Source organism: Strix aluco, chromosome 29 (assembly GCF_031877795.1).
Source record: "Strix aluco isolate bStrAlu1 chromosome 29, bStrAlu1.hap1, whole genome shotgun sequence".
Taxonomy (NCBI): Eukaryota; Metazoa; Chordata; class Aves; order Strigiformes; family Strigidae; genus Strix; species Strix aluco.
Genome location: NC_133959.1, coordinates 1,156,648 through 1,181,768, shown reverse-complemented (window position 1 = coordinate 1,181,768; position 25,121 = coordinate 1,156,648). Strand labels below are relative to the sequence as shown.

Genomic DNA, 25,121 nt, shown 5'->3' with positions numbered 1-25,121 from the left:
GGGCTGCTGGGAGGGACACGGGACTCGGCCGGGAGGACACGGTGTCCTGCCTGCCTGGGGACACAGCGACTGTCCCAGGGTGCCTTGGGGACGTGCCCTTGCGCCCTCCCTTTGGGGTTTGACTGGTGGGGGGGGGGGGTGGAAACTGAGGCACGAAGGGACAGTGGCGTGTGACAGCCCTGGCTGAGGCCACCAAGGCAGGTGGGGACCCAGCCCAGCCCCCCCCCCCCTCCCCCGCCTTCCTCCCACCCGCAGCACCACGTCGCTGGAGCCGTGGGAGTGGGTGACCCCCCCCCACCCCAAATGTCACCCAGGGGTCCCACGGGACCAGGCAGACCCTCGCTGAGGGTCATACCCCCCCTCCAGGGCGTGGGGTTGGGCTGGGTGCCCCAAACCATGGCCCCCACCCTGCAGCTGCAGTGGCGGGGGGGACACACAGCAAAGGACCACCCAGCCTGGCCCACCGGGTCTGCCCGGCCACAGCTGCAATGAGCTGTCAGGTCTCAGCTCGGAGCTGGGGGCTGAGGGGAGGGGTGATGGGGCTGGTTCAGTGGGGGGGCAGGATGGGGCCCCAGCCCCCAGGGGGGGACAAGCCGGCCGCAGCGGGGAGGGTGAGGTCGGCCCGTAGCCATCAGCCCCCCCCAGGCTGCACCCACCAAAGTGGGGGGGGGAACACGGCGGGGGGGGAACGGGGGACACACACAGCGGCACCCTGGGAGCACCCAGGGAAAGGCGGGAGGGAAAGGGCCGGAGGCCAGGCTGAGCCTCCCTGAAACTCATTTCACTGGTGAGGCAGCGGGTCACGAGGCCCCGGTGACCCCCAGCCCGGCACCAGCGTCACCATTCCTGCCCCCGGTGTCACCGGGGAGGCCACACCGCGCCTGCGCCGCGCAGCCACCCGTGTGATGAGTGTGTCAGGCCGAGCTGAGTCACGACCCCGGGGGGTGGGTGATGGGCCCTCCCCCCCCCAACCCCTCCCTGCAGCTCCCAGCCGGCCCCACGGCGTCCTGCACCCCCCAGCACCCCCCACCCTGCCGGGGCAGGACACCCACGGTGCAGCCCCGACCGCAGCCCACCCCGGAGCACACATGGAACCACCCACACGTGTGTCGGATCACGCACACGCACGCACACGCCACCCCCCCCCCACCCCTCCATGGACACAGAGACCCCTCCCGGGCCCCCCCAGACAGCACCCCAGGGGCCTGATCCTGCAGCGGGTCACAGGCAGGAGGGGACCCCCCCCACACACACTGCCCAGGACCCCCCAGACCCCCCAACGCTGCCCCATGGACCCCAGAGACACACCCCCCCCCCACCACACACCACCCATGGACCCCCCCAACAAGAGGGCGGCAACGGGACTCTGCAGTGGGTGGGGGGGGCAATGGGATCCCCTCCCCGTGTAGCCACAGCTCCCCCCTTGCAGCCCTCAGCCAGGGCTCCCCGGCCCCCCCGCGACGAGCCGCGGCGTCCCCGGGCTGGCCTGAGTCACCGCGGGGGTGGCGGGATCCCGCTGGACGCTGAGCTGCACTTTCCAGAACCGGCCCAGACACCGAGGGCGGCTGCGGGGGTCTGGGGTGGGGGGGGGGCAGGCCCTGATTCAGCACCCCCGGGGCCACGTGCGGCCGGACCCCCCCACCCTGGCACCCAGCACCGGAGCGGGGGATTTCGGGGAGAGGGGTCCCAGGGCTGGGAATGGGGGGCCTGGGGCTGGTTTGGTGAGAGCCATGGGCCCCCCCCTCCCCACCACCGTGACCCCCCCAACATCCCAGCTACCGCGGCCCCCCGGCATCGCCGCCGCGGCGGGGCCTGGAGCGAGGCCGGTGGCCACACACCTCCCTGGCACAAGGTCCCAGTGTGTCGGGGGGAGCCGGCCAGGGCCAGCGCGACGCCGGCGGCATTAGCACCGGGCGATAATTAGACCCTGGGTGATAATTAGACCTCGGGGGCTTGCAATGAGGCCGCATCCAGCCCGGGGGGTGCAGGATGGGTGCTGGGCGCGCACCCTGAGCAGGGCAGCCCCTGCCCAGATCCTGGCACAGACACGTGGAAGCCAAAAACCACCCGCGTGTGCCCCGATGCCTGCAGGCAGCCACACGCGTGTGCCCCGACACGCGTGAGCACCGCGGCGGTTCGGGGACGGGGCTGACGCCGCCGGCCGGTACTTTTCCATCCCGGCACGTGCCACCGTTTTCCACGGGAAATGTCCGACCCTCGGCCCCGGTGGGGCTGGGGCTGTGTCCCCCCCTCCCCGGTCTGGGAACGTTGGTCAGAGGAGGAGAAGCGGCTGCGCGTGTGTTTGTGTTTGCGGGGGGTCAGCGGGACCTCGTGCACGGGGCGAGGGGACACGTGTGTGCACGTGTGTGTGCAAGGGGGGGCTCAGGGATGGGGGTGTTTAGGATTGGGGGGCGGGGGGGCGACACACAGCGAGCCCCTTGCTGGCTCTGGGGCGGGTGCAGCCAGACAGGGCCGGGCTGGATCCTGCTCGCTCTGAGCGCGGCGCGGGGGGAGGCCGCAGCCGCTGATTTATGGGTCTGGGCTGGGTGGCTGCTGGCGGCTGGCGGGGGCTGGCCCAGGCCCCGGCGCTGTCCTCGGCTGCCCCTGCGTCCACCCAGGGAGGGACACTGGGGACCCCCCCAGGCAAGGGGCTGCCCGTCCCTCTGCCAGGGGATGGGGGGGGCCATCGCCCGCCCCAACGCCGCGGGACCCCCCTGGCACCTCGCCCCATCCCGGGCTCCAGCTGCCAACAAGCCCCTGGAGAGGGGCCGTGCTGCAGGTGGGGAAACTGAGGCACGGAGCCGGGGTGGTCCCTGGTGGCCAACAGCTTGGGGCAGGGCGGGGGGGGTGTGTTTTTTTCCCCGTGCTGCCCCCCCCGCGCTCCCCTCCCGCCATGAGCACCCGTGTCACGGCACACAGGGGCCGGATGCCGGCGCAGGAAGCTGCCCCGTGGCGTCACGGTCGCGGTCCCAGTGCGTCGTGGTGTCCCGGTGCCCCCGCGTCACACCAGGGAGAGGAACAGCCTGGGATCCCCCACGGGGGCGGCGGGGGGGGACACACGCACAGAGGGACTCCCTGTGGTGGGGTGTGGGTGGCCCCGAGCCCCCATGTCCCTCGCGTGGGTCCCCAGCAATGGTGGGATGTACCGTGGGGGGTCCACGGCTGCAGTGCGACCCCCACCCCGGTGTCACCCGGACGCTGCTGCGGGCACAGGCTGGTGTCAAGCCCCGGTGGCACCCGCGTCTGTCCCTGGGGCCACCCCGGTCACGTCCCTGCAGCCCCGGCCTGTGGTGCCAGCAGCTTCCCCGGCCCCGACGCCGAGGGCAGATAATTATAACTGCAGAAGAGCTAAAAATAGCCCCGTGAAGGAGGGTGGGTTATTTTTAGCCGCGCTCCCGGCTCCACGCCACCAGCCAGCCGTCCCCAACACGCGCTGGAGCCCGTGGCTCGGTGCCACCAGGAGGGTCTGGCGGCCTCGTGCGCTGCCGGCCAGGTTTGCCTTGGAGCGGGTTCCCCGGGAGGCCAAAACGAAGCCGCTCCCGACCTCCCCGACACATCCCCAAGTTTTAAGTGAATTTGGGGGAGTTTGGGCATCAGTGAAATGGCGGGTGCAGGGACCGGTGCAGCTCCGCTTGTCCCCACCCGGCTGTGGGACACTGACACGCCAGCTCTGGCCATGGAGGGGATGGGGCTGGCCATGACCCCCCCCGGGAGATGGTGCCGGTGGCTCCAGCAAGGCCACGTCTCCCCAAAATGCTGTTGGCCAGAGACTCGCAGGGACACCGCAGCCCCTCTGCTCCCCTGCGGCTCCCCGGGGCGCAGACGTGTCTTTGCCTCCCTCTGCCACCCCCCCACACCCCGAGATCAGCACCGGCCACCCCAGACCCCGCCGTGCAGCCGGGTGTCCCCGGGGCAGGGGACGGGGCTCGGCCCTTCGGCAGCTGCAGCCGGCAGAGCCAAGCAGGCGGTTTGCAGCCAGGGCTGCCCGCTGCCCGTCCCACTGCCCGTCCCGCTGCCTGTCCTGCTGCCCGTCCCACTGCCCGTCCTGCTGCCCATCCTGCTGCCCATCCCGCTGCCCATCCCATTGCCCGTCCCGCTGCCCATCCCGCTGCCCGTCCTGCTGCCCGTCCCGCTGCCCGTCCTGCTGCCCGTCCCACTGCCCGTCCCGCTGCCGCCCTTCCCAGCTCGGCGTTTTGGGTCAGACACAGAAGAATCCCGGCTATCCCAGGCAGGCAGCGGACGCGGGGGGCTCCCGCCTGCCCGCACGCAGCAGCACATTCCTGCCAGGCCGAGCGGGCAGGACTCACTCCAAAGCTGCTGGCGCGGAGGCCGCTGCCGTCCAGGAACGTGGCCCCCACGGCCCCCGCTGGCTCCGGCACCAGACCCCGGGGCTGCTTTGGGTGGGAGCTGCTGGGAAGTGGAGCGGGGAGACGGGCGCTGCCGGGGCAGGCCGAGGTCCCTCCGTTTTCTCTGAAAAGGGAAAAAAAGTGGTTTTGCTCTGCTGTGACCCTGCCGGACGGGAGGGCCCTGGCGCTGCAGCGATGCCGAACGGGCGACTCCGGAGCTGCTGGCGAGCACCAGGGTGGGGTGAGCAGCCCCCCGAGGGTGGGAGAAGGGGGTCCCCGAGGGGCTGTTTCTGCCATGACCCAGCTCTCCCGACTTCCCCTCCCGCAGCCTGGAAGGGGCGAGTGGCCGGGGCGGGGGGTCACCGTGCCCCCGGGCCAGCAGCACGGAGAGCACCCGGGGCACCCAACGGCGCACGGGAGACAGGACAGGCTGGGCGGGACATCTGGCAAAATGAAAAGTGAGCCTTTTTATTGTGTTATCAATTCACTTCTTAACAACAATTCCACAAAATATTAAACACTGTGCAAGAAATTGGTCTATGGCACACCAGAAATAAAAATCAGAGATCCAAAAATGCAGACGGTATGAGGAGCACGTTACAGACACCGATTACTTCCTAAGTACAGTCTTTACAAACCTTGATTTGCGTTTGGCAACAAGATCAGAGTTTGGCAAATAATAATTATAATAGACCAGAGAGAAAAAATTAAGAGCGCGAAGTATCAGACGCGTGGCTTCTGTTCAATGAAGTAAATGCGTTATTTTTACTTTGTTAAATAAAGTTGACTTTTTAAGTACTCGGGGGAAGGGGGATCTGCTGGGCTCGGGAGGCTCCGGCACCGGATCCCATCGGCCTCGGTGCCGTGCGGGTCCCCGGGCGTCTCCCGGCTCCGGCTGCGCCCCGGGAGGGTCCCCGAGACAGGGAGGGAAGGACAAGGAAAACGGACCAAAAAATTAAATAGAAGCAATGTTTCCTCTCTCCCTTTTCTTTTGCAGTCTCTCTCCTTTCTATTTTTGGCAACGGCTTCACCACACGCTAAAAAGAAACGCCAGACAGATTTGGGCATGTGTTTACGTCCAAAAAAAGGCCTTTGTGGAGCCGGGGCTGCTGGCACCGCCTGCCCGCGCCCCACCAGCGGCACAAGGGAGGCCCCGGCTCCCCGCTCCCCCTTCGCCATCTGGAGCACTTAAAAAGTCCTGAAAAGTGTCTTTTTTTTTTTTTTTTCCCCTTTTTTCTTTTTTTTTTTTTTTGGCAAATGCACTAACAAAGTACAAGCAACTACTGTAATTTGCACTTATATTTATGCTATACAAAAACATCTACAGTATGATCACCGATTTACTCAGACGAGGAAAAAAATTAAAAAAAAAAAAAAAAAAAAAAAAGTCGAGGATTTTTCCACCTAACGAGTCACCCACCGAGAGACACCAGCACCCGCCGGCAGCCCCCTGCCCGCCCCGCTCGGCTCCCAGCTGGCCCCCACTGCCACCAGCCCCTCCGCCGTGCCGGGAGCCCCCAGCCCTGTCCCCAAGCTCCCAGGGGACCCCACGCAGACGCTCCCTGTCCCCTTCTCCCAGCTCCAGCCACCGGGGTTGGGCCCATCCCACCGCTGGCACGACTCGGGCAAGACCCCGGGGCTGAGGGTGGGGGGACAGGACGAGGGGCTGAGCCCCGTTTGCTGGCCCGCGGCGCGCCTGGCTGTGCCGGCGGAGCGTCCCGCCGTGACGCCGGGGAGGGCAGGGTGCAGGCAGGGCACCCGGGTAGGGGTGTCGGGGAGCCCCCTCGGGCAGCACGAGCCGATGACGGGGCGGGGGGACACGGCCCCTGCCCGGGTGTCGAGCGGAGCAGCGGCTCCTGCGGTTCCCTCGGCCGCTCGCTCGCTGCCGCGCAGGTTTCTCTGGCTGACCTGCAGCTCGGGCACTTGCCTGGGTCACCGGCTATAGCACCATGCTCTGGTCTCTAACATAGAGGAAGAATCAGCAATCTGGAGTAGAAAAATAAGGCTGGAACTGTACTAGATTAAGGACAGAGGAAATTCCCTCGTGGAGAAGAGAAAGCCCTGCTGTGGCAAAACCCAGGCGCACCTCAGGACTGTGCTCGCTTCCCGCTACAGACGCGGCGTTCGAGAGCTTGGAGTTATGTTGGATGAAAGATTTTAACAAAAAAAAAAAAACCCAAAACCAAACAACAACAAAAAGGCATTGCCTGTTGCTGGGCCGGGGCTGCCGCCCTCGGCTGACGGTGCCAGGCTGGGGACACGCTCGGCCGCAGAGGGAAACAAACCCCCTTCCCTCCGCTCTACCTCCCCCAACGCGCGCGTTGGGACGGGGCGAGGCCCGGGGGGGCACCGGCGAGGCTGGGGGTGCCACGACCGGAGCCCACGACACCGCACGGGGGAAGACGGGAGGTTTCCAACACTCAGATCAGCAAAGGACCCCGGGGAAGCAGCTGCAAGACATACACGGGAGGTGCTGTGGTTTGCGTTAGTGTTAAAAATGTGGGTGGTTTTTTGTTGTGTTGGTTTTTTTTTTTTCCAACTTCGTTTAAAAAGGCAAGTGATCGCGTACGTAACGAAGCGATGGCGAGATACTGCAACCAAGAAGTGTGAATGCAGCAGCTCTGCTAACCACAGCCTCCGCCGGCTGCGCTCAGCCCGACACCCCCCAGCCCACCCCTGCGTGGCGGGAGGAAGACCCTCGAAGCTGCCCTTCCTCCTGGAAGATGCCAACGGGCCTTCCCCGGGTACCAGCCGCACGCCCGCAGGCTCCGCTCCTCTCCCCGCCTTCGAGCTCCGCCATCGCCCCGAGCCTTCGGGAGCCGGCGGCCGCCGCGGGAGCAGCGTCAACCTCCGAAAAAACACCCAGCAAAGCCTCTCAGTGCCCGGCCCGGCCCAGCGACTCCGACCAGTCTAAGCAGCCGCAGCACCCAGGCCGGGCTGCAACGCTGCCTCCCTCCGGAGAGCGGGAGCGCGGTTCGGCCGTCTCCCCGAAAGCCGACTCCGGGGGTCTCCTCCAGCCTCCCTCTCCCGGGAGCTGCCGGCGGCCGCGGCGGTGGGAACCGCTCCCTGGCCCACGAAGGGGTCGGCCGCGGGCGGTTCCCACCCCAGCGGGAGGTCGTGGCATTCCAAACCAAATCCAAAGCGTTGGGGGAATGGGAGAATTCCCAGGATTTCACATTAGGTGTGTTTTGTTTTCTCTTTTTTTTTTTTTTTTTCCTTCTCTTCCCAAAAACCGAAACTCGGCACCGCCTGTATTCAGACACCAGCACAGGGGGCCGGTGTTCCGGACAACCGGGAACGGGAAACCAAACCGGGCCCGTGCCCCCCGCGGGGAGCGTCCGCCGCCCTCCGAGGAGGCGCCGAGTCCCGGACACCGACCGAGCTCAGCCCCTTAAACCCAGCGCCCGGGCCCCGTCCTCCCCCCGGCAGCGCTGGAAGCCGGCGAGCGATGCCGCGGCTCAGACGCGGTGGCACGTCCCCGAGCTCTGATCTTCCTCCCGAGCATCCGCCTGCCCCGGCGTGGAGTCGCCGGGCTCCGGGGCTCCGCAGGGCTCTGCGGCGGGCAGCGGGAGGAAGGCTCGCCTGCTTGTCTCCTCTTCCTCGCAGCCGGGTTACCCCCGGCTCGGGCGTTTAACGCCGGTGAACAAAGCGCTCCCGTTTCAATCGCGTTTCAAGATTTCCAAGGGATGGGAACTGAACTATTTCTTCTACAGCCTTACCCTCATCTCCCCAAATTAACTGGGTTTAGTGGAACAACTTCCACCCGCCGCTCTCAGTGAGAAAAGGGGAGATGGGAAACACTAGTAAATCTGCCAATTTTAGTGTTTTGGACTGAGACTCTCCAAAAGGCCAATTTGAAAAGATTTCTCACGTGATACTGCGCAACAGAAAGCCCCTTCCCTCCCCCCGCCCCCAGGACAGCCCCGTTTGGGGCAACCAGTGGTACCGACGCAGAGGAACCCCAGGAGCGAGCCTCGGGCTTCCTAACGCCGCTCACGGAAACTCTCTCGGCCGACGGACGCGACGCCGGGGAGCGTTTCCCCGCGGCGCCGTCCCCTCGTCCGAGCGGAGCCGCGCGGCGCGGGGAGGGACCCCCCCGGCCTCCATCCTCCTCCTCCCCCCAGCCTCGGTTCATCCATGTGCAACAGCAATTTTTCAAGCTGTGTTTTGGTTGGTGGTTTGTTTGTTTTTTTTTCTTTTTTGTACTAGTTTTCTACAAAATAGCTCCCCACCTGGAAGCTTCTGCCTTGTTCCCTCTCAAGAAACAGAGCAAACCCTTGCAGCCATGCGCTAATTGGAAACTAATTGGATCAGCCCCACGCAGAGCTTTGCTCAAAGCTTCTACCCGCCAGCTCCCAGGACTCAGGTCTGGCATCCCACTGGCAATAAAACCCCCACCGCCTCCACCACCGCGGCACCAATGTCGCTATTAAAAATACTCCCCCCCACCCCTCAACCCTGTTTTTTTTTTTTTCCTGTTTTTAAATTTTGACCCCTCTCCGTGCGGTACCTGCCCAGGAGCAGACACCCTTCCCTAAACCACTTGCAATTTTTTTTTTTTTTTTTTTTTTCTGAGATTTAAGTTCTATTTGAATCCAACATTTAGTGTTTACCCCTCGGCGCAGTTGTAAGTTTGTAGCTTGGTTTCAGTTGATGGAGAACGGGTGCCCTGCCTGAGAGATCGCACGCGCCGGAGCGAGGGAAGCTATAGGATGATACAAGGCTTTTTGTCCTTAAAAGGATTCTCCGAAGCGGGCACTCCAACCAGCAGCGGGTCGTTCCTGGCATGTTGCTCGCAGTAATTCATGAGCTCGGAAGACGCTTTCGAGACCTGGGTGTTGTGAGAAAGCAGAAGGTCAGTGAGAACGTTCAGGTGCAGGCACAAAGCTCAGCCCAGGCGGCACCGCCACGTCCCAAGCGGGGCCGATGGGCGCGAGGAGGAGGAGGAGGAGAGGGGGAGGCAAGGACGAGACTCCCCCCGAGCGCCGTGGGGAGGAAGAAACCCAACTGCGGTTCAGCTTTTTGTTACAGAAACTTTACGGAGATGGTGACAAATGAAAAGGGGAAATGGGCACGGAAAAAGAAGTTTGTAAGGTCTGACATAAGTGATGAGTATGGGAAAAAGACTCCCAGCTGAGAGCAGGAGATTTAAAAGAAGATATTATTGTCCTCATTTTAAAGGGCTTTGGGATAAAAAAGGAAGGAAAAAATGCCTGCTTGAAGGCGGCCATCCTCTGATGTTAAAAATGGAGGTTTTGAAACTGTTAGAAACCATTACTTAAGGCTCTGCTTATTTTAGTTCAAAGCCATCTTCTGGGAACTGAGCGCCCCGAGCAGCCCGGCGGAGAGGGGACTGCGGCGGTGGGCGAGCGCCGCGGCCGCACCGGCCGGCAGCGAGGGCGGGCGGCACCGGGAGAGTCCCCGGCAGCTTTGGAGACCAACTTTTTTTTAATTAACTTAATAGCTGGTTGAACATAAGGCAAACACAAACCACAGATGCAACCAGAGCACATCGGGAAGGCCCAGATGGGACCTGCTGTAGCTGCAGAGCGAGGAGGAGAAACGGCGCTTGTGACAAAACCCCGGTTCTCCGCAGCTTTGGGCAAACCATCGAACCTGTGCTTCCACAGCACGGGGGGCGCATCCTCCTCCTTTTTATTTTGGTGCCTCCTGGAAAGGCTGGTCCAGAGACTGCATCAAACAAGGTGCTTTTGTGGGTATTATTGCAATATTAAGTATTAAAGTCCTAACCAGTAATGAACCCTCCTAATGAACACCATCTGCTGCTGGCCTGCACTTAAACATATTTATCACATACATGGGGATCCAGCAGCAGAACTGCGGAGACAAGGTCAAGGCTCTACCTTAAACCTATTACTTGCATAAGACAGTGATTACTCCTAATCTCAGAGCAAAGCAAGGGGAGATGAGCTCGCCGGGAGCGCGGCTGAACCTGTTATGAGAGCAAGTGGCCTGGAAACCTCCGCGCCCCTCGTAAAGCTCCAGGGCAGGATGAACCCGCCGCAGAGGCTCCAAAGGCCCGGCCCTTCTCTAGCAGACGCAGGGCTGCTCGGGCTGGCGAGGAGGCAAACGGCAACGCGGCGGCGGGGCTCTGCGCCGACTGCAGCGCTGGGTCGGGCCTCGCAGGGCGGAATCGGAGGGCGTTCACAGAATATCACAGAATCATCTGGGTTGGAAAAGCCCTTGAAGCTCCTCCGGTCCCACCATGAACCTCCCCCTGACCGTTCCCAACTCCACCAGATCCCTCAGCGCTGGGTCAACCCGACTCTTCAACCCCTCCAGGGATGGGGACTCCCCCCCTGCCCTGGGCAGCCCATTCCAACGCCCAACAGCCCCTTCTGCAAAGAAATCCTTCCTAAGAGCCAGTCTGACCCTGCCCTGGCGCAGCTTGAGGCCATTCCCTCTTGTCCTGGCGCTGGTTCCTTGGCTCAAGAGACTCATCCCCCCTCTCTGCACCCTCCTTTCAGGGAGCTGGAGAGGGCCATGAGGTCTCCCCTCAGCCTCCTCTTCTCCAGACTAAACCCCCCCAGTTCCCTCAGCCGCTCCCCATCAGACCTGTGCTCCAGACCCTGCACCAGCTCACGCTTCCTCATCTCAGAAGCGTATCGGCTCGTTTATCTGGAGGCAAACATGTGTCTCGCTGAGCTGGGGGAGCGAGCGCTCGCCTGACGCTGTGCTTGGGAGCTGGCTGGCCTGGCACGCTCGCCCGAGAGCCGCGCTGGCGGGTCACGGCTTTATGGAAAGCTCGCCCAGACAGCCCATCTTCTCCACTCAGCCTAAATAGCAGCATGTCGTGGTCCCACCACTGTTGCTCTTTCCCAGTAAAGCATTTAAGACAGTCCCAGCTACAAAGGTCGGAAAGCAGACACACCCCCTCCTTCCTCCTCGGCGTGCACCGTTTGGGATGCTGGAGCTGAGACACGGCAATTCTTAAGGGGAGTCAGCAATGTCTGTGCTGGGGGAAGACCTGTAATTTATTTTGTCTTCCCTAAGGTGGCCTCGCTGATGGGTGCATGACTGGAGTCTGGAAAGTGGTGGCCCTAAAAACAGCTCCAAAACCTCATGGCTTTAAAAAAAAAAAAAGATATTCAAAGCAGCAGCAGCTCCTGCACATTAAAACCAGAGATGACGGAGGAGCTGGTGCTGCAGAAGTAGCAGGGACTGAACGTCAGAGAAAACATTCTTTGACCAGGAAACTGAATTAAAAACTCTCAGCTGGATTTAACACCTCTGTGCTTTACAGTATTTCAGTTTCGCTGTGCCTTTCGTCACCATGCACGGGGGTTTCCTTTGCGTGACTTACTGACAAGTGACTTTCCAGGAACAGATCTCGGCTCTCCTCCCCTCCCAGGGAGCCTCTCGAGCCCAAGGCAGGCAAAGCCCAGCACATGTGGTTCCTCGGCTCCTCCGCGGCTTAAGAGGCGTAAATTCGGAGAGTGCCCCGGGGTGTCTCGCTCACCGAGCTGGGACCTGCTGTCCACACGCTAAGATTTGTCTCCAGCAAGGCCGCGCTCCAGAGCTCACGTGGCCGAGCGAGCTCGGGGACCGCAGCCCCCGAGGCGGTTCCCAGAACAGAGCGAAAGCTCCCGGCCCGTCCCCGACTCTCGGGACACCGTGGCTGTGAGCACGCTGCCTGCTCCAACCCCCCAGCGCCAAAGGGAGCTTTATTTCTGGGGCTCCTTTGCTGCCCCAGCAGATGGCTGCGGAGCCAGCACACGGCTGCGAATAGACTCCGGTTTGCTGTCCTGGACAACTGCAGCACGAAACAAACCTTCCCTAGTTCTACCATAAACACACCTCGAACCGGAGCGACGGCGTGCCGCCGTCCTTTTCACTCGCAAGAGCGCAGCAGCTGGAAATAACTGTGCAGGCAGCGACTTTCTGAGACAAACTGCCTATGGACTGTGAAACCATCCTGGGAAACAAGACTGGAACGCATGTGAGCGTGCCTGGGGCAGAGCTCTGCTCCGGCCCCTGCGGCGTCAGGGCCTTCACGGGCTGCGTGTGCCCCACTGAGCCCCGGGAACTCGCTCTGGGGATGGCGCGGTCGCCTCTGGCACCAGGGAGAAGCTGCCCAGGCTGCGACCCAACCTCGTGGTGTGAGCCGTGTCCGCAGGGAGGGATCCCGTCTACAAACGCTGCAATATCTGAGCCGGAGACATCGCAGCAACATGCACGTGCTCGGGGGAAACCCAGGGCCCCTTCCCGCTCCATCCCTGCCCACCTCGGAGCAGCACGTGTGGTGCAGCTGCAGCTCCCGCCCTCACCTTGATCCTCTCGATGCCGGCTTCGATGCGGAGCTGCTCCACCAGCTTCCGGGCCTGCGCTATGTTGTTAGTTGTTGACATTGTCTGCCATCGGCTCCAGGCCCCAGCACGCGAGAATCCTGCGAAACAAGAAGGGGGGAGAGGGGGGTTGGCATCATGCACGAAGCCACTGTGCTGCCGTGCGTCTTCGTGGGAAGGGCCGTGTGCCGTGTCCTCACCGACAGCCACGTGCCAAGGGCTTCCTCGAGCTCTAAACTGATGACACCAACTCAACGTTTCCTCATTTTGTTTCAAGTTCTCTTTTCCTTTAAACAGCGCTCTTCTGCACGCTTTTCAGCCTTTCTTTGATTAAAAAAACCAAACAGAAACTTGCCGACGAGAGGGGAAAAATGAAACTTTTTCTGCAGAAAACCCTGCCAGATGAGTTCAACTGACCGACTGGAAAAGGGAACAGAAAGTTTCCAGCCCCTGTAACCTGCCCTGCGCCACTCGCAGCGAGCCAGGCAGGGGGACGGTGACAGGGACACAGCTCGACCGCAGCCACGCTCAGCTCCTGCACGTTCACCCTCACTTTCCATCTGCTCGCTGCACCGCTGCCTTCGTCCCGCCCCGACTCCCGTGTCAGGATTTCCTCGGCACAACGAGGCTCCGAGCAGCAACTAGAAACGCTCGATACTGCACAAACTCAGACCTGTGCTGTTTATCCATCCTTTTGCAAATCGATGTCCCTCAAAAGAGTAGAGTAAGAAACAAAGGAAGAGCGACAGATGGTCCCAGGCTGGGTGGAAAGCCAGGGCTCAGGCTCAGCAGAGGTTTCTCAGATGCCAGAGCACTGGATGGAGGCAGGGGACGGGCAGCGAGGGCCGGGCACAGACCCGGGCGGGTACGAAAGCACGAGAGGCACCGATAGCTCGTGTCTCGAATGCACCTTCCACAAAAATGCTGCAAAATAAGGGCCTGGCTGAAGATGGAAACGCGGAGAGCACGGCAGGGCGGGCCAGAGTCAGAGCGGAGCAGGACCGGAGCGGTGCCAAGGCACGACCCCCTTCTGTGCACAAGCGTCTGGTCTCTGAGGGTCTCCCAGACCCTGTCCGGCTGCCAAACCCTGCACCCACCCGCGGCTGTGCCGACTGTGGGGCTTTAATGTACCTGTCACCCGGCCGGCTGCGACCTGCCCGTGAGGCCGTGTCCCCGCGACCGCCACGCTGCAGCCGGGCACCCCGGCAGCGAGAACGCCGGCGGTTAAACAACCCTCCTCGAAATTTAAACGCAGCAACTGAAGAAGTTTGTCTACGAGACCAAAATAATCCATCACTGTCACTCGGGCCCGAGCCAGGGCTGAGGCTCGCCGGAGCACAGCGCCGGCCTCGCCGCCCAAGCCGGACTCCCTTGGCCAGACACCACTCTCAGGTCATTTCTTTATGATCATCTCAGGAAAAGTCACTGCCCTGCCCGGCTGTGAGTCAGCCCCTGACCACGCACGAGCGGCGGGGAGCAGGGGGCGAGGGCTGCAGCGAGTACCACCTCCCCCCTCCCGCCGCCTGACAAACCAGCAGATGCTGCTGGGAGGAGGAAAGAGCCAAAGCAAACACGGGGTCAGGTACCAGCGGCGCTCCCAGCGCCCCAGCCAGCCGCCCACCGCGGCCCTCCCGTGCGAGCTTTAATTACAGACTCCTGCAGTCTTCTCCCCGGGCCCGGCAGCTTCAAAGCAGATGCTGAACTGCTGCCTTGACCGGGGGGAGGAGGGGGGAGCGTCTGCCCCATCTGAGAACGCAGCAGACTTGAGCTGTCTCGCCTATGTTTAGACATTAAGGGAGTTTATTCCACACCACAACAGTACTCTTGGGGATTATTTTGCTTGGCAGCAGCATGCAACGTGCGCTGCACTTTTCAATCCCTGAGCGGCAATCGGTTTCGTTTGCAACGCCCAGTGCTACAGGAGAAAACAAACGGTGCTTCAGCCAGCGTTACCGACCCCGCCATGGGACGATTCCCTGAATTAGCAGGGTTATTCGGAAATCTCCGCCTCTCCAGTCCTGGAAGACGTTAGTCAGGGCGACACGGGAAGCCACGCTGTTGAAATACAGTCTGGTACTGTGGAAATTGGGAGAAGGAAGCAGGCTGGTCCCCGAGGGAAGGATCCTCCTCTCCTGCTCTGATTTGAAATGCTCCAAAACAGTGCAGGCAGCGTTAGGATGGGGGAAAAGCTCTGTCTCAAAGTCAAGCTCTTCCTAAATCTGCACTGTGAACCTGAAAGATCTCCCTGCTGCAGACAGTTCACTCCTCACTGACAAAACAATTCTTCACCTGGATAAAGAGTTAGCAGGCAGCTGGAGGAAAAAAAATACAAGCAATCAGATATAATTTATGTTTGCAGCAGCACAAGATCACCTGCTTGTACTTTCCCAGCTTCCTGTTTATGGAACAAGGCTGATGAATCAGTCGAGGGCGAGTTACTTAAGGGAACTTCTGCCTCTGTCGCAGCGCTGGGAGACGCACGGCCCGTGTCCCCGTCCCCGCAGCATCCCACAGCTCCTGCTGCACGGGGACACCAGCCCGGCCGAAGGAAGGACACGTTTTACTTTGTACAGCACGGAGAGAGTCCCGCTGCGTGGCAGGAATTAGTAAATGAGTGGCTTAAAAGTCCTTGGCAAGGGGGAGAAGTTTTGCTCCCTACTCCCCCGTAGCCTGGTTTCATGGAGTCTTCCCAAAGCGAAAGCAGCTCCTGTAAATCAGAAATGATGCTTTCCTTGGGTCGTTACAGCATCAAAGCCACCACCTCCAGCACACCACCACCACCTCCCACCCCGCGAGACCCCGCTTTGCCTACGGCAGCAACGCACGTTGCCTCTCCCAAGCGTAAAGAGCAGCATCAATCGCCACTGAGCACAAGGTTGGTGGTTTTACAGCAACAAAATCTGCAGCAGCAGCTTCTGCTTCCTCCTCAGCCGCTGTCACCCAGCGGTGCTGGCGTGGAGCTCCCCCGGGGGATCCGGGAACCGAGCGAGCGGCTCCCTGCGCGCCGCGCTGACGGCGCAGTTCCTCTTACTGCATTTAAAATTATTTCTGAGTACAAATTTCAGCAGCCAAGCTCTCAGAAAAGCGAAGAGGAGTTTTGCTGGATGCAAAATCCTCCTCCAGCCGCAGCAGCTGCCCGTCCTGAGCACCCCTAAGGCTCCTCGGCGGCTCCGGGTACTGGTTGGGCAGCACCTGCACCGCAGCCGCGTGGTCCCGGGTCCGCAGAGCCACGGTGGGACCCCCATCGCTTTCGATGCCCGAGTCCGGGCTGCCAGCACGGGTCAGGGAACCCGGCCACGCTCTGGGGCTGCTCTGCCCGGCAGGAGGTTAAAATTGGCTTCTGTTACCTCGGTGAATAATTAACTATGAGCGTCATTAGCAACTGGAGACCATCAATACAAAAGATCCAGTGGGTTGCTGCGTGGCACATGAAGGGCGTCCTTAGGATTTTTTAAAAGCCAAAACAAACTTTAAAGATGTCATTCAGCAGACTTACAGGGGTGTGTAAATAACTCGTGAGGTAAAGGTATTTGGAAAAAAGCCATGCAGAAGCATGTGGAGCGAAGCATGTGTGGTGCAAATCAGGATGACACGCAGGACGTGGCTACGTCGCCCCTTTTCCAATCTTTATGTTGCAAAAAAACAGCATTTGGAAAAGGACGGGGAGGCGACGTCTGCGGCTGGGCCTGGGGAGGAAGCACAGGACAGTCAGGACACCCAGGTCTCGTGCACATCCTCCTGCCTCCGCTCTGTCATCTGACGGCGGGGAAATAATCCGTACAGGCAGGCTTCCTTCCTGCGAGGCGGGCGAAGCCTTCGGTGTTTGGCTGTGACCCACCTCCCCCCGCCCCTGCCCGCAGAGCGCGGCCGGCGCCCGGCCAGGACAGACTTTTCCTTTCCCGGTATCTACTCATGACTCTGCAGAACGACACCACTCGCTTTTTGCTGAGTCACAACCAACCATCATTCAGCAGGAAATAAATCTTCCCGCATCTTTGCCAGAGCACCTTCTGCCCTCCCGGCTAATCCATCTTCCAACTTCTCCCCGGCACATTCCTGGGAAGGGCAGCGCTGCCCAGAGAGGACAACCCAATTTTTGGAAACGACTCTTATTGCGTTAACGCAGTGTTAGCTCAGCGTGCGTTTTTCACGCCGTCGTGTAAGCAATTCCAGGAGGGCTGAAGTCATCAGACGGTCTTGCAACTCTCCGGGCTGCCGTCCCTGCTCCTCCAGCAGCGGAGCGAGCTGGCGGGCGGCTGCGGAGGCACGAGCAGGGCTGGGGCTGCAGCAAGATTTCACACCCGTGTGGTTGTAGGACGGCGTATGAAAAGTGCCGCCGCAGTAAGTTAAACACTGAAAATTAACAAAAAAGAAGAGAACGCGAGAGCATGGGCAGTGATACGTTACCCAGTGGTGTTTCAAGGTCAGTGCCAACAAAAGCAGCAGGGAGGGAGGGCTGTGAAACCTCGCAGCAAGTAAACAGGGAGCCAGAAGCGCAGGGCAGAGCAGGCTCAAGAATGGAGCAAATAAGTCTCGAGTTATGATTCGGCTGCAGCGCAAACATCCCGTGAGCATTTCTGCCTTTTTTAGGGAAAGCACGGGAGGAAAAGTCCACGCAGTTCAGTTAGGATAAATTCTGGAACCATCAGGGTTTGCTGTTTTAAACTGGTTTGCATATTATGAGCCGAAAGCAGGTCAGGATGCTCATAACTGTGTCCTGCATCAGCCCAGCCTTTGCCTCAACCACAACTGCCCTCTTCTAGATCAGGTTCCATCATTAAACAGAATTTAAAGGATCGCAGCAAGTGTTACAAAAGCAGATTTCTGGCATTCACATTCTTCATATACCTTCAGCAAAAAAGGTTTTTCAGTGTTTACAAAGGCGGGGTGCTCCAGGCAGCGTGCTGCTATCAGCGCTCCAATGCTTCCGTCGAGGCAAACGTGAAAAAGGCATTTCCACGGGAGCGTTTTGCACTTTCAGTACCGAGAATCTGTTCTGCACAGCCCTCTGACGTCAGAGCAAGCCCGACTTCTGACTAGGGAGCAGGCACCTCCGCTCCTCGCAGAGGTTTTCTTTTTTATAAGCTAATTCTTCCTGTACCAGGTAGCCTGCAAAGGTAATGATTTGGGCTACTTTAGTGGGAGAAAAACAACCAAAACTGGTGCAGCTCTTGAGTCAGAAGCGTGCAGCAACAGCAGTGACAGCAGCGCTGGCTCTGACGAGCCGTGACTCAGCACGAGCTCCCTGTCGAAGCAGACGCCTCCTCTGTCGAGCATCTCGGTCTGGCTCCGAGCAGGACTTTGCCCACTCAGCCCTTTCATCCATTTCCCAACCCTGCCCCGGCGGCGCTTCCCCGCTCAGAGGTGAGGGATCATGGAGCCAGGTGGCTGCGGGCCGGGGCTCAGCACCCCGCACAGCTCACTCCGTCCCCGGAGACGCAGGGAGGGACCCTTCGCCTCACCCTGCCCTCGGCGCCGCACCGAAACGTTACAGCAGGATCCAGGTCATGAGGGTGAAACTGCCACCCTCGGCATCGCGGCGTGCCGAGAACCCGGGCTTGCCTCAGCACGCCCCTGCTCTGCACCCCGCGAGGCGGCCGGCGCTGCGCTGCAGGAGCGACACCCAAAACTGTTCATCATTGATTCGGCACAAAACCCCTTTCTCCTTTATGCAATCGGTGCCACCTGCACGCTCCCACCCGCAGCCTCTCCAGCCCCGCAGCAGGAAGCATTACGCTAGGAAAGAAATATGCACTGATCTCTCTAGTTTCTGAATTCTTCCCATACTTCTCATAGCTGGAAGCAGCCACTCCTAGCAGGCTGAATAAACAAGCGAACATCTGAGTAACTGCCAGAGTTATGCTGCTTTTGTCTTCCCCCCCTCCAGATTAAAAAAAAGAAAATTAAATGGATGAGATTGGTGCTTCTGGGTGGATGTCCCTGTGCTGGACCTGCCCACGGGAAGCACCGGGAGAGCTCACAGCCCGCGGCCACCAGCATCATCCTCCAAGCGCTCTCCCATCCATCACGGGGCTGGTGGGACGAGGCACCAGGGTCCTGTGCGGACGGAGGGATGTGGGGAGAGGGTGGAGGGAGGAGAACGCTCTCCCAGAGCTCAGCCTTAACCAAACTCTGCTTTGAAAGAGCAGCCCAACCGCCAGCAGCGTTTCACCGCACACCTGCAGAAAACCAGAGAATCACAGAATCATTCAGATTGGAAAAGACCCTCGGGATCATCGAGTCCAACCATCTCCCAACACGGGATTGGCAACCTCGTCCGGCAGGCCGAGGGCGTCCGAGCGTGGCCGGAGAGGCGCCCCCCCGGCACGCGGCCTGCCGCGCCCCGAGCCCCCGGCCCAGGCGCCCACCGGCAGCCCCGGCACCACAGCGGAGCAACACGCACCTCGCCGGAGCGACCCCGCGCTGAGCCCCGAGCCGGGCTGGTGCCAGTGAAAGGGGGGGACGAGGGGGGAGCCTGGGACTGGTAACCCAGTGTAAACCCGCGCGGTGGTTACTGCTTTTAGAGATGACCTCATGCTTTTTTGGAACAGAAAAAGGCTGTTAGGGCAATGGCATTTACTCCTTGTCTGGGCAGAACAAAGCAGGCTCCATTTTTCTTTTACACTTCCTGCATCAGTAGCTTAACAGCTGAATGAGCTATTGAATTTTTTCCTGAGTGCAGCAATTTTTTCTTTTTTTTTTTTTTCCTCCTTTAAGACCTCCAGATTTCTATGGCGTGGGACAATACTCGGGGAGAGCGCAGCGAGGAGCTCGGCCGAGGAGCCATCCCAGGATGGAGAAACTCTCCTTAAAGAGGCAGCGGTGGGAAGCACCGGACTTCACGCTGCCTCTTGCTCGGGACGAGGGTTTACCCACATTTCAGTGTTGAAACCATCCAGCTTATTCTCCACACCTTGTTCTGCATCACCTGCAGCTTGAGCAGCACGATGAGCACGGGAGAGCGGCGGCAACGCCAGAGCATTTCGCTTTAGCAGTAAACAAGTTACCGAAGTGCCCGTAAGCTCCTTTAGATCTGCAAAACGTCCCCTCACGCTGTCTCTCCCCAGAGAAATTACAGCCTCCTTACAACAGGTTGTAACTAGGCCACGTGTTTCACGATACTTCACGTCCCTCCTGCAGCCACCAGCAGCTCCAGCCTGGCAGTGACAGACCTTCGGAGCTGCTGTCACCAGGGCCTTGCACTCCAGCTCATTTTTAATATCTTAGAAGCTTAAAATCACATCATTATTAGACCAAGAGAAGTCTGAGCCTCAATTCCACATCCATACTGAGAGCAATTTGTTTTTCAGGGTTTATTTTTCCAGCTCCAATATCTCAGTATGTCTGTTTCCAGATGGAAACCACCCAAGCCAACGTGTCGGAGATTTGGGTTTTTTTGACACACAGAAGTAAATTTTTTTTTTTTTTTTTTACAATCTGGGTGGGAAAGCAGCTTGTTTGCTTTTCTATTTGTGGTGCGGCACAGAAACCCCCAAGCTCTGAGTGGAGGCTCCAGGGTTTCCCCGAGGGAAGGCACGAAGCCACGCAGAGCAGGGGGGCGGTGGGCTCAGTAGCCACCCCGCCGAGGGGCACAGCGACACGGGGTACGGCCCTGGAGCCCTAAAAAGTTTCTGCCTAAATTTCAGAGGAGGCCAGCTGAAGAGGAGGATGTGCTCGGCCGCTTGCCACTCCTCCTGGGTATCTGTGTCACAAGTTAACAGCAATCAGCGTGTAGCACAGATGTAGGAGAGGGGGCATGTGTCTCGGACACAGCTCTGGCTTTACCAGAAGATCCATTAATTGCTCAAGTATTTTGTCTCTTGAACTGCTCCAGTTTCAATCTGGCCAAGGATTTTGGAAGGAGAGAGCATCCCCAGAGACGTGCAGCTCCATTTCCTTCCCATTAAAGGCAATGATTACCTGGCTGCGAGAGCGTGAACTCCTGCAGGACACATCTGGCAGCTAAGCTGCAGAACATTCAAGAGACCTTGTTTGCAGGGTAGCCCGAAGCCCCCACGCAGTGAACTGGTGTTGTGGTGTCAGGTCTGGCTTCAAACTCCCCCTTCCCTCCGATTTCTCTGCAGCAGCTTTGGTGCCAGCTGGGTGGAGACCTCTGGCAGGACTGCCAGGGCAATTACACACAATCACCACCCTGGTGCTGCAGATTGTGTACCCTGAGTCACTGCGGCACATTCCAACCTTATTTTTAGACCACGCATTTAAAAAAAAAAAAAAAAAAAAAAAAAAGAAGCAAGAGTGCAAAGGTATTTCCATCAGTCGTTACCTGGAGCCATCACCCAGGGGCTGTAACACAACCAGCAAGGCGCTGGGTTTGAAATGCAAAGCCAGATGCACTTTCAGGTTTCTCCTTGCGTGTGTGGGAGCTGCAGATGTGTTTGTGGTGCTCGGGAGAACCGGCTGCAACCGCGACCGCGCCAGCCTGCCCGCGGGCGAGCAGCAGGTTCCCGACTACCCTGGCCAAGGTCCGGAGCCACCACTGTGCTCATGTGTTAGTCCACGGTACGATACAGATGGCCAGATACAGAATAAACGCTCCACCATATAATTTAAACCAGGAACCAAAGCTGGGCTTTAGTCAAGGTGCTCGAGGGCTGTTACGGGTTGAGGGTAGTAAATAAATCAGAACTTGCACTGCAGAGTCTGCCCCGTCCTCATCCTTCCTGCATTTCTGGTCAGTGCAGTCACAGATAAAGCACAGAGGGGAAAACCAGGTCCCTGCGTGCAGGCAGCGAGCGCTCACGGCTTCCACAGGAGCACTGCTACGAGAATTAGCCCACAAAACTTCACGGTAGCCACGAGAATTAGCCCACAAAACTTCACGGTAGCCACTCGTTCCCTGTGTGCTTCGGAGCAGCTGCGCAACTCGGAGCTCTCGGCCAGCATGAGCAGCAGCCATTTAGGAAGGAAGGACGAGCAGAAGAGCAGAAGCTGCTCCAGCACCGTGCAGGTGTGATCTGTGCCCAGACAGCTCCGGAGCTGCTGCCGGAGCCACCACCGCTTCTGCAGAGGGAAAACTGCAGCTGGCTCTGGCAGGAGCCAGTGCTGCACCCCAACACCTCTCACCCCCAGCCCAGTGTTACGGGCTCTCACTCTGAATCTGCTCCTCTCCAGTCACCTGCCGTTTCCTCTCCTAATTCTCAGTGCTCGAGATGACTGAGCTGCATAAATGCCACCCCTCTGCCTGCAGAAACCATCGCAAGAACTCATGAGCCCCCCAACATCCGGATCTCCTCCCCAGCATGAAAGCCTTCTCTTCAGACACACAGAAAGGAGAACTTCCACCGTGCTCTTCAAAATCAGGTTGTCAATTCCTGTACTTCAAGGACCGTTTAAAATCTGCTGCTCCACAACTGCCTCAGCAAAATGTTAATCACTTCTGTGAAGATTTTTAAACTCGAGGACATTTATGATCTTTGAAGTAAATACATGCTCTTCAAACATCTTCATGAAACGCAAGCTAACAGATTTTGTGATCTTACCCAAAGAAAAGGGATGAAAGAATGAGTACTTCACACAAAGCACCGAAATGAAGGCTGGTTTTGTAGTCTGGCTTGTTGAAAATTGCCCACTGTCAAGTCCCAGAATATTTCTGCTTTGCTTAAGCAATGCTCAAGTGCAGGTGGTGTCACAGACAAAAACCCCCACCGAGGCACGCAGGCTTTCCTTCCAGAAAGGGACTATGAGGAGTAACACGTTTTAAAAAACACTCTGGGTTAGTATATGTCTGAATAACAGCAAAACTAAAAATACATGGATCTGTCCTTGCAGCTCCTGCAAGGGAAGCACACAGCTTCACTCCAGCCTTCCAGCAGCAAACCCACACCACCAGCACACCAAACCCCAATCAGCCTGCTGAAAGCGATAAGAAGGATGAGTCCTTCTTATTAAGTTGTTATTTTTATGTGCAATCGTTTTGGAAACGATTCAGGATAAGTTTTTAGGTCCTTGAGTCCAGAGATTGCGCTGGCTATAAACACAATTCCAACCCAGGCTTGTGTCTTCAATTACGGCCTGAAAAGAGGCCCCGAGTTAGTGATTTCAGCGGGCACACGGAGAACTAAATCCATATATCCCAGCCAGACCACTGTGGCGTTTGGCCTTGTCTGGGAGGGCTTGACAGCAGCTCCACATTCAACGGGAGGGTCTAAAGACTAAGCAGGAAGCTGGGGTGTGTCATGGCACAGGAATATTAAGTTATAGGAGGAGATAAAAGAAAGGGAAGTTTAGGCTGAGTATCACAAAGCTTCCTGAGAATTTCCCATCGCTCCCAAGATCTGAGCTGGGAAACGCCGCAAGCACCAGCACCCAAGACATCTAAAGCAGGCAGGGGAGGTTTTAACATGGTGCAGCGTTTCATTCCCTCCTTTACTGAGTGTACAAAGGCTACTCCAGCTGCACCACGAGGTCACATCAATTTATCAGCCTCGAGTACAAAAGTTACTTCATCGTGAGATCAGCAGATTTTACGGCACCAGCCGTGACACAGCTGAGCGAGCCGCCTGCGGCCGGCCTGGCAGTCCCCGCTGCTGGGCAACTCCTTGGCTGCTCAGGGGCTGGAAGGGTCCTGAGTTTTCTGCAGATAAGCAAATGCGTGAAGAGGGAGAACCCTCTGCCTAAGGCAGCCCCACTCACCTTCCCCCAAACCCGAAACGCGGATGCCGTGCTCTCATCTTCAGCTGGAAGCAAGGAACGGGCAGATGCACCCGGACCTGCACGCCAAAACCTGAACAGAGGGTGCACGAGAAGGACTGCCAGCCACCCAAACCCCTCCCTGTTTTCAAGTAGGGACCCTTTGGTCACTGGTAGTTGTGCCCACAGTTTCCTCTTTAGATACTTGTATCGCTGCCCGATCTCAAGCTTTTCAGCCCAGTTTAAACATCCACTTTCTACCTGGGAGACCCCAAACCAGGCTACGCTGGAAATGCTGAAAGGAGATGCCAAACTCTTTTCTAAGGGAAAAGGAAAGAAAACAGGGGTGAGGGCAACAGGTCTGAGTCAGCTGGCTGAGCTGTTGTGTTTTGGTGGAGAAAGCAGCCGAGAATTTCCCCATCAGTAAGGCATGGCTATTAAAAGAAACAAGTCCCTGACGTATCTCCACACTCAAGTCACCGCAATGCCCAGATAAAACTGTCCTTTAAAAGTTATCTTATCACAGGGGTAAGTCTCTTTCCTGAGAGTCCCAGACAGCCAATATTTTCCTGTGCCACACGAGCATTCTGACGAATTCAAAGCCACCTCTCTGCTGGCAATCTGTGAGCAGAATGCCTTCAGTTTTTATTATCTCAAGCTTATTTTGCTTCTCCCCAAAATAGGATCACATGTTTAGCAAGAAAGTTAACCACATGGACCTTAAAGAAGATTACAAGAAAAGCCTAAAATAAGAATTCAAGGCAAACACTGTGAGGACCAGCCTTTATTAGAGGCATTGTGCCGATTATAGTCTCTATTGACTAGAAGATACTGGGACTTTTGCAGGGCTTGGGAGGGTGGTTGTGCTGAGCAAGCCCGGCCGAGCATGTTTGTTGAACTTCACACAGCTCTGCGTGCAGGGGATGGAAAGGGCAAGGAGTTTGGTTTCAAGCCACTTCAAGTTTTCATTGTGGAAAGTGTGTTTGGTGGGAATTACATCAGAACCACAAGCTACAATATAGCCATTGTATCGCTTGGCAGAGCTTGCTCAAGGCTTCTTGAGAAGATAGGGAACTGGTAAATAATCGGGGTAGCGTAGCTCTTAGGAACCTCCCCAGCACAATATGCCCCTCAGCCACCTTTTCTTGTGTTATGGAAAAAGAAACAGGGTTTGTTCCTTACCCTGACTGCAGCTATTATACCTACGTGCATTTGAATGGCATTTCAAAGTAGCTAAAAATAGCCTTCCAACCACTGCTAAAGCAAACAGCAGTTTACCCTTGTTTCATTGTTTTCAGCCGGTCTGCAGTGCCACTTTCAGCCCAGTATCCTGCCCCAGCAGGATCAAGCTCAAATAACCAGCTGAGCAATCCCTCGAGCTGCCACGGAGCGTGTTTTTCCCCCGGAACCGGCACTGACCCAACGCCGCAGTTACAGTCAGCGGGGAGGCGGCACGTAGAGACCAGACATCTGATCCCACACATGTGTGAATAAGCCTGGAAGCAGAATTCACTGTAATTGAACCTTTTATAAACACACAGAGAGACCTTTCGTTACTGCTCTGCAGGCCAGACCGAAGCTGGCGTGGTCTGAAGATGTTCTGATGGTGTCACGGCAGAGACGGTCACCCGGGAGGTGCAGACGAGATCGTCTGATGCTCGAGGACACGACATCCCCCACCGAGGCACTCGGGCCATCTGCTCCAGCGTCACTCTTGTTGACCTTCGGACCAGAATTCAAGGCTGATTTATTTCCTTCTAGGCTTTTGCCTGCACTGAAGGAGTTCAGGGTGAAGTCTCCCCCTTCAGCCCACTTTCTG

At 58.4% G+C, this 25,121-nt stretch overlaps 1 protein-coding gene across 9 annotated transcripts in view; it reads right to left on the bottom strand.

The window, feature by feature from the left end:
- Positions 1–4,788: 4,788 nt before the first annotated feature.
- The window catches only part of GNG7 (G protein subunit gamma 7), a 77,620-nt gene continuing 57,287 nt past the window's right edge, over positions 4,789–25,121 (bottom strand). For all 9 annotated transcript variants that reach the window (XM_074809024.1, XM_074809033.1, XM_074809030.1 and 6 more), the window contains 2 exons: positions 12,635–12,753; positions 4,789–9,177 (listed from right to left, as the gene is read on the bottom strand). In XM_074809024.1, the coding sequence (XP_074665125.1) occupies positions 9,052–9,177; positions 12,635–12,715 (207 nt within the window). In that variant the 5' untranslated portion in view covers positions 12,716–12,753 and the 3' untranslated portion in view covers positions 4,789–9,051. The remainder of the gene's footprint in view (positions 9,178–12,634; positions 12,754–25,121) is intronic.